We start from the raw sequence: 15,220 nt of genomic DNA, 5'->3' as shown, positions 1-15,220 counted from the left end.
GACGTCCATACTTAAAGCGGTGGTTCACCCTAAATAACAACTTTCTACCATGCCATTCCGCATACTAGCGCGACCTACGGTATGCCTTTATTTTTCTGCGCCGTACTCACAGTTTAATCACGTAGTGAAGTTTCAGACTCCCCGAGGGGAATGGGCGTTCCTATGCGGAGGGGAACATGAGTGACGGCCGGCTATGGCGCGTCACGCTTCCCGGAAATAGCCGATATAGGACTTGGCTCTTCACGGCGCCTGCGCAGTCAGCTCCTAGTCTGTGCGCAGGTGCCGTATAGCGCCGTGAAGAGTCGAGTCCTTCTCCGGCTAATTTCGGGAAGCGTGACGCGCCATAGCCGGCCGTCAATCATGTTCCCTCTGCATAGGAACGCCCATTCCCCTCGGGGAGTCTGAAACTTCACTACGTGATTAAACTGCGAGTACGGCGCAAAAAAATAAAATAAAGGCATACCGTAGGTCGCGCTGGTATGCGGAATGGCATGGTAGAAAGTTGTTATTTAGGGTGAACCACCGCTTTAAGTATGGACGTCGTTTTTGCGTAAGTCGTCCTTGAATGGGGCTGGACGTCATTTACGTTCACGTCGAAACCAATACGTCCTTGCGCCTTACTTTTGAGCAATGCACACTGGGATCATACTTGCCAACTGTCCCGTTTTTAACGGGACAGTCCCGTTATTTGGGACCTAGTCCCTGCTAATTTAGCCTGCCGGGACTTGTCCCGGTTGTAGGGGACCCCGCGATCGATCCGCGGAGCGCTCCGGAGCCTAGGAAAGTCCCCGGCTTTGGCCTAGCTCCGGAGCGGCGGCCATCTTGCTCCACCCAGTGTGCTTGCCAGAGCCCAGAGCACAGCGTGACCCGCCTCAGCGTGTTGACTTCTGTAGTCAGCGCGCGGAGGCGGGGAGCCATGTCACGCTGTGCTCTGGGCTCTAGCAAGCACACTGGGTGGAGAAGATGTGCCATGCTGCTTCCCGGCTGCCTTGACTTGTGTGACTAAGGTAGCATAGTTGCCAACATTTGGAAAAAAATTCCAGGGACACTTTGCAGCACAGCTATGAACATGCCGCCGCGCTCGCGACCAATGGCTCCGCATCTTAAAGGGGACTTACCTGGACGCCCATGTGCGCAGCCGTGCCATTCTGTCTCCATACATCGTCGTGCAGCGGTTGGCAAGCGGTTAATCCTTATCAACTGTCATTGCATGCATGCTTTTTGTAAACTAAAAAAAACTGACTACACTGACCTCAATACACTGACCTGACCTGATTACACTGACCTACCTACACTGAGTTAGGGTTGTATATTGTACTATAGGGGCATGTTAAGGCTGTATAATGTACCTACCATAGGGGCAAGTTAAGGCTCGGCTGTATAAAGTGAGTGACAATGTGCTCACTTACTGTGTAGCTGCAGATACAGACATTCGTGGCTCCTGTGTACTCTCCTCCTTCTCCTCCAGGATCAGCCAATGAACGAGCCTTTGGGTGGAGTAGAGGAGGCAGCCACACCCCCATCTCTGCCCACCAACTCCAGCTTACTCAGGAGGCATTGAAGATCGTGGAGGGACAGCCCTGCCTGATTGGATGACTGGGGAGACAGGCAGCCCCCTCCCCTGCACCGCTGGGCCCCCTGCCGACACACCCTGGAATGACACCCTCTTATGTGCGGCACCCAGGGTGGCCCAGGAATGGACTGTATATATGGGGTAACACTTAGGATGAAGATGTTAAAATATAATAAATATAAGACTGCAGCCCCCCCTATTATGTATCCCCCAGAGGAGATACAGAAAATGTAGAAAATGGGGTGTGGGGGTGGTGGCGCTGCCTCTACTATCCCTATATGTATAAGGAAGGGTGGGGGATGAGAATATAGATCAGACCAAGGGTGTAATTGTATAATAAACCCTAGGTAAAATCCTAGAAGGAAATTGCTAATATCTTTAAAGGAGAAATGAGACAACTAAATAAGTTTAGAAAAACTGGTGAGCAGCATATATGTGTATATGTAAGCCACTAAGTTATGACACTAATGTGAAATCTGTGCTACTCATATCAGTACAATTACTAAATAAATGTGATCACGCACACATATATATGAAATAAGGGGTTCAGATTAAACCACCAAAAAGAAAAAGTGAAATAAATAATGAAAAAATAAATAAATAAATAATGAAATTAAAAAAAAAACATTATTTATTTCACTTATTCATTTTTTTAATTTCATTATTTATTTCACTTTTTCTTTTTGGTGGTTTAATCTGAACCCCTTATTTCATATATGTGTGCGTGATCACATTTATTTAGTAATTGTACTGATATGAGTAGCACAGATTTCACATTAGTGTCATAACTTAGTCCATGGCCAGTCCATCCATCCATCCATGTCCACTCCCCTACCTTATGCCTCGTTTCCACTGAGCGGATCGGTTCGGTTCGGTACGGTTCGGTTCGCTTTTTTGGGTGTTTCCATTATGAAAGCGTGCCATAAAAGCGAACCGTACCGTACCATTCTGGGTCCTGCTTCAGATGTGGGGCCATACAGAATGGAACGGTTCCATTAGGGCGGACCTACAAATACATCTCACTGATTGGTGGATGTGCTAGGCTTTTTTTCTAAACCTTGCATGGTCCCGGATGGTCCGATTTGCAGTGGAAATGCTCTGCAGAATAGACCGGTCCCATTCTAACCGCTCCATTCTTTCTGACCCGAACCGATCCGTGCAGTGGAAACAAGGCAATGTCACACAAGTCAAGGCAGCCGGGAAGCAGCGTGGCACATCTTCTCCACCCAGTGTGCTTGCTAGAGCCCAGAGCACAGCGTGACATGTCTCCCCGCCTCAGCGCACTGACTACAGAAGTCAACACGCTGAGGCGGGGAGGCGTGTCACGCTGTGCTCTGGGCTCTGGCAAGCACACTGGGTGGAGCAAGATGGCCGCCGCTCCGGAGCTAGGCCAAAGCCGGGGACTTTCCTAAGCTCCGGAGCGCTCCGCGGATCGATCGCGGGGTCCCCTACAACCGGGACAAGTCCCGGCAGGCTAAATTAGCAGGGACTAGGTCCCAAATAACGGGACTGTCCCGTTAAAAACGGGACAGTTGGCAAGTATGCTAATGTGAAATCTGTGCTACTCATATCAGTACAATTACTAAATAAATGTGATCACGCACACATATATATATGAAATAAGGGGTTCAGATTAAACCACCAAAAAGAAAAAGTGAAATAAATAATGAAATTAAAAAAATGAATAAGTGAAATAAATAATGTTTTTTTTTTTATTTCATTATTTATTTATTTATTTTTTCATTATTTATTTCACTTTTTCTTTTTGGTGGTTTAATCTGAACCCCTTATTTCATATATATGTGTGCGTGATCACATTTATTTAGTAATTGTACTGATATGAGTAGCACAGATTTCACATTAGTGTCATAACTTAGTGGTTCACATATACATATATGCTGCTCACCAGTTTTTCTAAACTTATTTAGTTGTCTCATTTCTCCTTTAAAGATATTAGCAATTTCCTTCTAGGATTTTACCTAGGGTTTATTATACAATTACACCCTTGGTCTGATCTATATTCTCATCCCCCACCCTTCCTTATACATATAGGGATAGTAGAGGCAGCGCCACCACCCCCACACCCCATTTTCTACATTTTCTGTATCTCCTCTGGGGGATACATAATAGGGGGGGGCTGCAGTCTTATATTTATTATATTTTAACATCTTCATCCTAAGTGTTACCCCATATATACAGTCCATTCCTGGGCCACCCTGGGTGCCGCACATAAGAGGGTGTCATTCCAGGGTGTGTCGGCAGGGGGCCCAGCGGTGCAGGGGAGGGGGGCTGCCTGTCTCCCCAGTCATCCAATCAGGCAGGGCTGTCCCTCCACGATCTTCAATGCCTCCTGAGTAAGCTGGAGTTGGTGGGCAGAGATGGGGGTGTGGCTGCCTCCTCTACTCCACCCAAAGGCTCGTTCATTGGCTGATCCTGGAGGAGAAGGAGGAGAGTACACAGGAGCCACGAATGTCTGTATCTGCAGCTACACAGTAAGTGAGCACATTGTCACTCACTTTATACAGCCGAGCCTTAACTTGCCCCTATGGTAGGTACATTATACAGCCTTAACATGCCCCTATAGTACAATATACAACCCTAACTCAGTGTAGGTAGGTCAGTGTAATCAGGTCAGTGTATGTAGGTCAGGTCAGTGTAGTCAGGTCAGTGTATGTAGGTCAGGTCAGTGTAGTCAGGTCAGTGTATGTAGGTCAGGTCGGTGTAGTCAGGTCAGTGTAATCAGGTCAGGTCAGTGTGGTCAGGTCAGTGTATGTAGGTCAGGTCAGTGTAATCAGGTCAGGTCAGTGTGGTCAGGTCAGTGTATGTAGGTCAGGTCAGTGTAATCAGGTCAGGTCGGTGTAGTCAGGTCAGTGTATGTAGGTCAGGTCGGTGTAGTCAGGTCAGTGTATGTAGGTCAGGTCAGTGTAGTCAGGTCAGTGTATGTAGGTCAGGTCAGTGTAGTCAGGTCAGTGTATGTAGGTCAGGTCAGTGTAGTCAGGTCAGTGTATGTAGGTCAGGTCAGTGTAGTCAGGTCAGTGTATGTAGGTCAGGTCGGTGTAGTCAGGTCAGTGTAATCAGGTCAGGTCAGTGTGGTCAGGTCAGTGTATGTAGGTCAGGTCAGTGTAATCAGGTCAGGTCAGTGTGGTCAGGTCAGTGTAGTCAGGTCAGTGTAGTCAGGTCAGTGTAGTCAGGTCAGTGTAGTCAGGTCAGTGTGGTCAGATCAGTGTGGTCAGGTCAGTGTGGTCAGTTTTTTTTAGTTTACAAAAAGCATGCATGCAATGAGAGTTGATAAGGATTAACCGCTTGCCAACCGCTGCACGACGATGTACGGCGACAGAATGGCACGGCTGCGCACATGGGCGTCCAGGTATGTCCCCTTTAAGATGCGGAGCCATTGGTCGCGAGCGCGGCGGCATGTTCATAGCTGTGCTGCAAAGTGTCCCTGGAATTTTTTTTTCAAATGTTGGCAACTATGTGGGATATGTCCACGGATGGCGCATGCGCCGTTCGTAAAAAGCGTCATTTACGTGGGGTCACATAACATTTACATAACACACGCCCACATCTTCCAAATTTGAATTAGGTGGGCTTACGCCAGCCTATTTACGATACGCCGCCGCAACTTACGGAGCAAGTGCTTTGAGAATACTGCAATTGCCCGTCTAAGTTGCGGAAGTGTAACGTAAATAGGATACGTTACGCCCGCACAAAGATACGCCGATCTACGTGAATCTGGGCCACTATTTCTGATGTCTAGGGACAGTTTTAGGTGTGGCAGGTTTCTCAGAAAAGTACCATTAACCCTTTCGCTGTCGATTATTTTTTTTATTTGACTTTTTTTTTGCGTACTTGCTAAAATGCACTCCCCCCCCCCCCCCCCCCAAAGAATAAAATGGTAGCTGCATTTGTTTACGTTGCATGATATTTGTGCTACGTGTTATCAAATTTAGGCTCTGTTCACACCTAGGCATATATACGCCTGAAGCGCGACGCCCCTAAGACGCTGGAGGGATGATTTTACATTGCCCTCTATGGAGATGGTTCACATCTCCACGCCGTACGCCGTACGCCTGCCGCCTGAAAACAAGTCCCGGACCTTTTTTTCAGGCGGCTTTCGGCGTTCGGCATAGGAGATGTGGACCTGGGGATAAGCTGCATTCACAATCGCGGCGTTTTGTCGCCGCAAATCGCGGTACAAAACGCCACAATTTGTTGCCGCAATTCGCGGGACAAAACGCCGCGATTAGGTACGCCAAGGTGTGAATGCAGCCTTATATTTTCAGTGAAAACCCATTCAAACAATTTTTATTGCACACAAACTCAGTATTATTTTTGTTTTATGTTTTTGCAAGATATTTTTATTAGGTTTAAGACAAACCAACAAACAGAAAAACATACACAAAAAAAAAAAACACCAGACAACCTGGTCATAAACGTTAGGCAATACACTCAAACATAGAAAAAGAAACTGACTTCAGTGCAAAATATAAAGTAGGCACAGTGGTAAAAGGATCAGGTATAATACCTGGATATAGAAAAAGCGGAGGTCCAGACATTAGAGATCCGTGAGGCGCGGCCCATCAATGGTCAAGCAAGAGAAGTACAATCAGTGCTGGATGCAATATTTTTTTAATGTAAACACACTTAAAGGGGTTGTAAACCTACATGTATTTTCACCGTAAAGGGGTTGTAAAGGTATTGGCCCGGATTCACAAAGCACTTGCGCCGACGTATCTCGAGATACGCCGCGAAAGTGCAAATATGCGCCATCGTATCTGTGCGCCGTGCCCACAAAACTAGATACGCCTGAAAATAGGCTTCATCCGACCGACGTAACTTGCCTACGCCGGCGTAGAGTTGGCGCATATTTACGCTGGACATATTTGGCGCTCCCATTGATTTTCTATTCACATATGCAAATGAGGGAGATACGCCGATTCACGAACGTACGTCCGTCCGACGCAGTGCGCGTAAAGTCATACGCAAAGTTATGCCCCAAAAAAGGGGGTGTAACTCAGCAGCATCCATGCAAAGGGAACACAAGCCGACGTATTTTACGTAGTTTAAGTAGGACGTGAATATGACTAGGCGTAGGTTATGTTCACGCCGTAGGTAGTGATCCGGCGTATCTTAGGGAGTAGTTCCGAAGTGATTGTGAGCATGCGCACTGGGATGCGTCCACGGGACGGCGCATGCCCCGTTCGTTATACGTATCTGTCTGGCGCTCGGCCCATCATTTGCATGGGGTCACGCCTCATTTGCATGGCTCACGCCCACTTCCACATACGCCGGCTTACGCCTAGGAAACCCAGCGCAGATTTGGCAGCACTGGCTTTGTGAATCCAGTGCTTGCCTCTCTGCGCTGCGTCGGCGTAGCATAAAGAAGATGTGAATCCGGGCCAAAATATTTTTTTCCTAAATAGCTTCCTTTACCTCAGTGCAGTCCTCCTTCACTTACCTCATCCTTCCATTTTGCTTTTAAATGTCCTCATTTTTTCTGAGAAATCCTCACTCTCCAACCACGGCTGATCACGATGTAAACAGGAAGAGCCGTTGATCTGATCTGACAGACGCGAGTAGAGGAGAGCCGATCGGTGGCTCTCCTGACAGGGGGGGTTTGCGCTGATTGTTTATCAGTGCAGCCCCCCCTCGTATGCCAACACTGGACCACCAGGGAGTGCCCCCCAGTGCTCAATAGAGCACAAAACGAAGAAAAAAAAAAAACACCAATAAAAATAAAAAAATGACACAATCGATGCCAATCGGTGCCCACAAATGGGCACTGACTGGCGACATGGGCACTGGCTAAAATGATGCCCAGCAATGCCATCAGTGCCACCCCTCAGTGTCCATCAGTGCCACCCAGTGTCCATCAGTGCCACCTTAGTGCCCATCTATGCCCAGTGCCCACCTATCAGTGCCCATCTGTGCCACCCATAAGTACCCATAATTGCCACCCATGAGTGCCCATCAGTGCCGCCAAAGAGTGCCCATCAGTGCCGCCTATGAGTGCCCATCAGTGCCGCCTATGAATGCCCATCAGTGCAGCATACCAGCCCCGCCTATCAGTGCCCATCAGTACCACCTTATCGGTGCCCATCAGTGCAGCCATATCAGTGCTTATCACTGCCGCCTATCGGTGCCCATCAGTGCCACCTCATCGGTGCCCATCAGAGCCACCTCATCGGTGCCCATCAGTGCCGCCATATCAGTGCCCATAATTGAAGAAGAAAACGTACTTATTTCCAAAAAAAAAATAACAGAAAAAAATAAAAAATATTTTTTTTTCAAAAATGTCGGTCTTTTTTTAGTTGTTGCGCAAAAAAATAAAAATCGCAGAGGTGATCAAATACCGCCAAAATAAAGCTCTATTTGTGGGAACAAAATGATAAAAATGTCATTTGGGTACAGTGTAGCGTGACCGCGCAATTATCATTCAAATTGCGACAGCGCTGAAAGCTAAAAATTGGCTTGGGCAGGAAGATGCGTAAGTGCCTGGTATGGAAGTGGTTAAGGGAAGGTCACCCCTGACATGCAACATTTGGCATGTACTTTTTTTGGGGGGTGAGCGGAAACCCTCTTTTCTTCTGCCTTGGCTCAAGTCCCGGCCAGCCGCCTGCCTGTTTATCTTCTTGCCTTCCCTAGTAGAGTGATATTCCTCTGCACTCCACCCAGTAGTAGCCGGGGCCCGGAGACTTGACAGGTTGTGAGGCGGGGGCGGGGGCGGCAACGGGAAGAGAGTCGCTGATTGCTGCTGTGCCGCCCAATAGGCATATTATTTGTTATGTATACATATTGGGCCTGATTCCCAAAAGAGATACGCAGACTTAACTGCTGTTCAGTCTGTGCCTAACTTTGGAAACGATCCTCAAAAGGCTTTTTCCAAAGTTAGGCAGAAAATCTGACATGTGTAAGACACTTACACGGTCAGATCTTAGGATGCAGTACCGCATCCGCCACTGGGGGCATTTCTCATTGAAATGCAGCTTTGAGTATGCAAATGAGGACTTAAGCAGATCCACAACGCTTTTCAGCACTGTGATTTCTGCGTAAGTTCCGAATTTGCTTGCGCAAAACTAGGGCTGGTTTTATAATGTGTAAAGTTAGTCACACCTTGTAAAAGCCCATTCAAGCGACGGCATTTGGTATGCATTCCTGAGGGAGAACTCCACGGCAATTTTTAAATTCAAAACCGGCATGGGTTCCCCCCCAGGAGCATACCAGGCCCTTAGGTCTGGTATGGGTTGTAAGGAGACCCCCCCACGCCGAAAAATCGACGTAGGGGGTCCCCCTACAATCCATACCAGACCCGTATCCAAAGCACGCTACCCGGCCGGTCAGGAATGGGAGTGGGGACGAGCGAGCGCCCCCCCCCCTCCTGAGCCGTGCCAGGCCGCATGCCCTCAACATGGGGGGGTTGGGTGCTCTGGGGCAGGGGGGCGCACTGCGGGCCCCCCCACCCCAGAGCACCCTGTCCCCATGTTGATGAGGACAGGACCTCTTCCCGACAACCCTTGCCGTTGGTTGTCGGGGTCTGCGGGCGGGGGGCTTATCGGAATCTGGGAGTCCCCTCAAATAAGGGGGCCCCCAGATACCGGCCCCCCACCCTAAGTGAATGGATATGGGGTACATCGTACCCCTACCCATTCACCTGTAGGCAAAAAGTAAAAGTTATTAAACACACAACACAAGGGTTTTTAAAATAATTTATTAATCTGCTCCGGAGGCCCCCCCTGTCTTCTTTATTAGCTCTAATACCAGGGGGGGCTTCTTCTTCCGCTCTCCGGGGGGGGTTTCTTCTTCCGCTCTCCGGGGGGGGCTTCTCCGCTCTCCGGGGGTCTTCTTCTCTCTCCGGGGGTCTTCTTCTATCTTCGCCGCTCTCCGCTGTTGACTCGGCGCACCCCGGTTCTTCTGCAGATGTCCGGTGCCTTCTCCTTCAGCGCTGGCTGTCTGCTATCTTTGTGTGTTAGCTCAATTACTAGCAGGCAGCCATCGCGGTCTTCTGTGACGTCAGGTTCTTCTTCTCCCCTCTTCCGATGTTGACTCGTCGCCTCTTGACACTGCAATGATGGAAGCGCGCCTTGCATCCCATTTATATAGGCATCACCGTCCCATCATGCTCCGTTAGGTACCCACGTGGTGGGTGCACGTGGGTAGGCACCCACCACGTGGGTACCTGCCGGAGCATGATGGGACGGTGATGCCTATATAAATGGGATGCAAGGCGCGCTTCCATCATTGCAGTGACAAGAGGCGACGAGTCAACATCGGAAGAGGGGAGAAGAAGAACCTGACGTCACAGAAGACCGCGATGGCTGCCTGCTAGTAATTGAGCTAACACACAAAGATAGCAGGCAGCCAGCGCTGAAGGAGAAGGCACCGGACATCTGCAGAAGAACCGGGGTTCGCCGAGTCAACAGCGGAAGAGGGGAGAAGATGGAAGAAGCCCCCCGGAGTCCGGAGAAGCCCCCCCCGGAGAGCGAAGACCCCCGGAGAGTGGAAGACCCCTGGAGAGCGGAAGAAGAAGCCCCCCCTGGTAATTGAGCTAATAACGAAGACAGGGGGGGCATCCGGAGCAGAATAATAAAATATTTTAAAAAGCCTTGTGTTGTGTGTTTATTAACTTTTACTTTTTGCCTACAGGTGAATGGATAGGGGTACGATGTACCCCATATCCATTCACTTAGGGTGGGGGGCCGGTATCTGGGGGCCCCCTTATTAAAGGGGACTCCCAGATTCCGATAAGCCTCCGCCCGCAGACCCCGACAACCAATGGCAAGGGTTGTCGGGAAGAGGTCCTGTCCTCATCAACATGGGGACAGGGTGCTCTGGGGTGGGGGGGCCCGTAGTGCGCCCCCCTGCCCCAGAGCACCCAACCCCCCCATGTTGAGGGCATGCGGCCTGGCACGGCTCAGGAGGGGGGGGGGCGCTCGCTCGTCCCCACTCCCATTCCTGACCGGCCGGGTAGCGTGCTTTGGATACGGGTCTGGTATGGATTGTAGGGGGACCCCCTACGTCGATTTTTCGACGTAGGGGGGTCTCCTTACAACCCATAACAGACCTAAGGGCCTGGTATGCTCCTGGGGGGGAACCCATGCCGGTTTTGTTTTTACAAATTGCCGTGGAGTTCTCCCTCGGGAAAGCATACCAAATGCCGTCGCTGGAATGGGCTTTTACAAGGTGTGACTAGTTTACACTTTGTAGAACCAGCCCTAATTTTACACTTGCAAAATAACACTTACGGCGCAAAAAGGAAGCTGGAAAGCTTTGTGGATCGCCTTAAGTGCTAATTTGCATACTAGAAACGGCATTTCGACTCGAAATGCCCCCAGCGGCGGATGCGGTACTGCATCCTAAGATTCGGCAGTGTAATTCAATTACACATGCCTGATCTTCTGCCTAACTTTGGAAAAAGCCTTTTGAGGATCGTTTCCAAAGTTACACACAGACTGAACAGCAGTTAAGTCGGAGTATCTCTTTTGTGGATCTGGCCCCTTATGTTTTGTTTACATGCTGCCATCTAGCGACCTTTTGTGGTAATGCATAGTTTTCTGTATTTCTTTTGTCTGATCTCTAGACACACTTCCTTTCTGTGTAATGTTCCACCCTTCTTGCTGAGTTTGTACTTCCTGTCTAATGGACACAGCTTAACAGGCCTCATGTAACATGGGCACATGTATTCTGCATAAGTAAGCTACAGACAATATCATCTTTTGAACGCACAATACTACAACCTGTTCATCTGCTGTAACCTGTCATATGTGTATTCTGATGTTTTGGATTAAAGCAACTTCTGCGAATAGAATCGGTATTGGTGAATCAAGCTATCTGATAAGGATTGTCCTCAGTGATTATATTTACTTATACAGGCCAGGCATAAAGGTCTCACAAGGGATAAATCGCTTCACAACAATCGGAGTCAGAATAGTCGCCATTACTAGTAAAAAAAAAAATATATATGTCCTAGGATTTCATTTTAAAAATCTGGTCACCGTAGTCTATAGCAACCATCACATTTCCTCTAGCATTCTACATAAAGGGTTAGCCATGCCTTCCTTCTTCTATAAACTTCGGGCCAGATCCACAAAGATCTGCCTATCTTTAGGCAGGCGTAGCGTATCTAAGATACACTACGCCGCCGTAACTTAGAGCGTACTTTCCGTATCCAGAAAGAATTTGCGCCGTAAGTTACGGCGGCGTAGTGTAAATGTGTCGGCGTAAGGGCGCGCAATTCAAATGACTAAGATGTGGGCGTGTTTTATGTTAATTCAACTTGACCCCACGTAAATGACGTTTTTTTTTAACGGCGCATGCGCCGTCCATGGGGGTATCCCAGTGCGCATGCTCGAAATGACGTCGCAAATAGTCAATGCTTTTGACATGAACGTAATTTCCGCAAAGCCCTATTCGCAAACGTTTGACGTAAACAACGGAAAATTTGACGCTGTCCCGACGTCCATACTTAACATTGCGTACGCCTCATAGACCCAGGGGTAACGTTACGCTGAAAAAAGCATTACGTAAACGACGTAAAAAAATGCGCCGGGCAGACATACGTTTGAGGATCGGCGTATCTAGCTAATTTGCATACTCTACGTGGAAATTAACGGAAGCGCCACCTAGCGGCCAGAGTAAATATGCACCTAAGATCCGATGGCGTACTAAGACGTACGTCAGTCGGATCGAGCCCACATTCAGTCGTATCTTGTTTTGTGGATACAAAACAAAGATACGACGGGGCATCGTAGAACTTACGCGGCGTATCAATAGATACGCCAGCGTAAGTTCTTTGTGGATCTGGCCCTTCTTCTTTAAACTGTAATATACTATTTTCAATGTCCACAAAGCAAGCAGTTCCACCCTTAATTTCAGATTTCCAAGTTAGAGTCCTTCTTGGACCTTGAAGAAGGGGACACCCCCGAAAGCTCGTCCATGAAAAATTATGTTAGTGCAAATAAAAAAAGTATCACAGACAGTACTCAATTTTCTCTGTCAGATTTCCAAAGAAAAGAATTAACTGGAAATTATAAAAAGACAACTACAGTTGGCAGAGATGGTTTACTTGACTGAAGGAAACACGGCAGAAGGGGATAGCGGTGGTCTCCTCTGCTCTCCATAGCTCAGCCCTGCTTCTAAAATCTCAGATGTGGGTTCTGCAGATGACCCGACCAATATATCACACTGTGGCTTCTAAAAGACTGCTATAGTTTGCTGACACTTTAAAAACAAACTGATGACTAGTGACTAATGTGCCTTCATAACAATGAATAAGAGAGCGGATGAATAGGGCTAAATGCAGCATTTGTCACGGCTAATCCTCAGCCTGAAAGCTGGAGTGCTGATTGCCTAAATTCATTATATGTGCCGTAACATCCAGTATTTTGCAAGGTACATGTGAGAAGGAATGGCTTTTTTTCTTGGATGTCTGACAAGTCATTGACCTGATCAGGGCCGCTGATAGGGGGGGACCACCATCCCTCCTGTAGGGGGCCCAGGCAACAGGGGACCGGACAGAAGAGGGAATCTTTGTGATCGGATGGAGGGGCAATTACAGAATTACTTCCCCGCACCAATCCCCCTCCCTGTTCTGCCTACTTCTGATCCCCCTCTGTGCCCCCTGTCACTGTGCTGACCTCCCCCCCCCCCACACGACACTGCTGGCTTACCTGTCTCGGAAAAAAATAACAAATTATAAAATTAAATAAATTTTAATACATTTTAGCATTCTTTAAAAAATTATATAAAAAAAGTTTAAAGATTTTTAAAAACTATTTTAAAAGGGGCAAATTCACACAGGTTCTCTGTTATGTTTGTGTCCGCTAATAATGATTTTGTTTGTGAAAATATTGTTTTGATATATTTTGGGGGGGCCCTGTCAGGTAGGCTGTACGGGGCCCCGTGATTTCCAACAGCTGCCCTGGACCTGATCACTGCTTTGGTGCAATTTATTGATACGGGTTTGCTATTAAGATATTTTTATATTACACCTGCCTTGAAAGAAACATGGAGGCTTCCATTCATCATTCTTATGTAGCGCCACCTTACTTTCAGTATGGGCACCACGCTAAAGTTAGTGGGGAATAGGAAAGGTATTTTGCTCCCATTCACAATTTTCTAAATTGGGCTGCTGTCATTCCTGAACTGTCCTGTAGGTCAGTCTGCGCTCCAGGGGTGTTGTTTCCACCCCTGGGCGACAGTTGGCGCTAGAGGGGTTCTGACAGAGCCGCTTTTCCCCAGCAGCCAACTGGAGGAGTTTTCCCTCGCGGGGCATGCTGGGGGAGAGTATATCTGTGGCAGACGCCATTTTGTGTGGTTCTTCGCGGGTTCCAGGTGCGGCACCCACCTTTAGGGTGTGCGCATCCAACGGACCCTGGCGATGGCCTTCCGGGCCGGGGTCGCATTCTACGTGGAGCTCCATATTCCTGAGAGGGGCCCTAGTGACTTACTGGGTCCCCCACTTTGCTGAGAAGATCCCAGGCTGTATGCCGTTCGATGGGGGGTCAGCTTGAGGAGAACCCGGAGGCAGGTTGTCCAACAGGGCTTGAACGAACCATCGGGGATATGGTGACTGGAATGTTGACAGGTACACTATTGCTGTCATCCGGTGACCTATGCTTAATCTACTGGGAGGATTCGCTCAATCTCAATCTGTTCATTTAGCTCATTCAAGTAATTGGCCTGTGGCAGAGGCCCTAGAGCCAGGTCTGTGGCAGAGGCCTGTTCCTCTCAGAAACCTAAAGTGACACTTGGGCTGCCAGGCTCGTGACATAAGTCTGTCCGGGGGGCACTTCACCCACTCTGGCTAGAGTGGCGACGGATTGCAATTGATACTACTGAGAGCAGGATTGCTCGGTTCATGTCTAGGCCTGATACTGCAAAGTTCTCTCTTGCTTCATCAACCTTTTCTCCTCATTTGATGTTGATGTTGGCCATGTTGGGCCTGGAAATAAAGCATTTGAAAACCTTTATTCAATGACTGGACATTCGCTCACTACTTTAAAGTGGATGTAAACCCAAAAATGTTTTGTTTTTGTTTTTGATGTCACAATGTAGAGTATAAGATTCCCTATCATCTGTGCCCAGTCTTGCCACACAGAGTTAATCCAGCTCTGAGCAATCCTCTTTTAATGTTCAGTGAAAATTAACAGACTTCCAGATAAAAACTTGCCAAATTATAAAGTCTGTTTCTCTGTTCTTGCTTTGTGTTACAGGTTATTTACATATCCTGCTAATATACAATGAACTTTGGATCACCTCATATTATGATAAACATAACATAACATATGATAAACATGTCCAAGCTCTAGATATGTAAATAATCTGTAACACAAAGCAAGAACAGAGAAACGGACTTTATAATTTGGCAAGTTTTTATCTGGAATTCTGTTAATTTTCACTGAACATTAAAAGAGGATTGCTCAGCGCTGGATTAACTCTGTGTGGCAAGACTGGGCACAGATGATAGGGAATCTTATACTCTACATTGTGACATCAAAAACAATTTTTTGGGTTTACATCCACTTTAAGCTACTCTACTTATCAACCGCACCCCTAGACAACACTGAAAGGGTAACTTAATATGCCTATCCCAACAACAATGAGGGGGTAGCGATACACTTACAATTCATCTGCAGATGCCAATTTCTT

The 15,220-nt window shown here is 47.9% G+C and overlaps 1 protein-coding gene across 1 annotated transcript in view; it reads right to left on the bottom strand.

Annotated features, from left to right (window-relative positions):
* The window catches only part of C4H2orf73 (chromosome 4 C2orf73 homolog), a 44,816-nt gene extending 43,270 nt beyond the window's left edge, over positions 1-1,546 (bottom strand). Inside the window, exon 1 of the mRNA XM_040351643.1 lies at positions 1,354-1,546. Coding sequence (XP_040207577.1) covers positions 1,354-1,523 — 170 coding nt within the window. The 5' untranslated portion in view covers positions 1,524-1,546. The remainder of the gene's footprint in view (positions 1-1,353) is intronic.
* Positions 1,547-15,220: the final 13,674 nt, after the last annotated feature.

This window comes from Rana temporaria, chromosome 4 (assembly GCF_905171775.1).
Source record: "Rana temporaria chromosome 4, aRanTem1.1, whole genome shotgun sequence".
Lineage (NCBI taxonomy): Eukaryota > Metazoa > Chordata > Amphibia > Anura > Ranidae > Rana > Rana temporaria.
The sequence above is the reverse complement of the archived record's forward strand: the minus strand, read 5'-3'. Positions and strand labels throughout refer to the sequence as shown.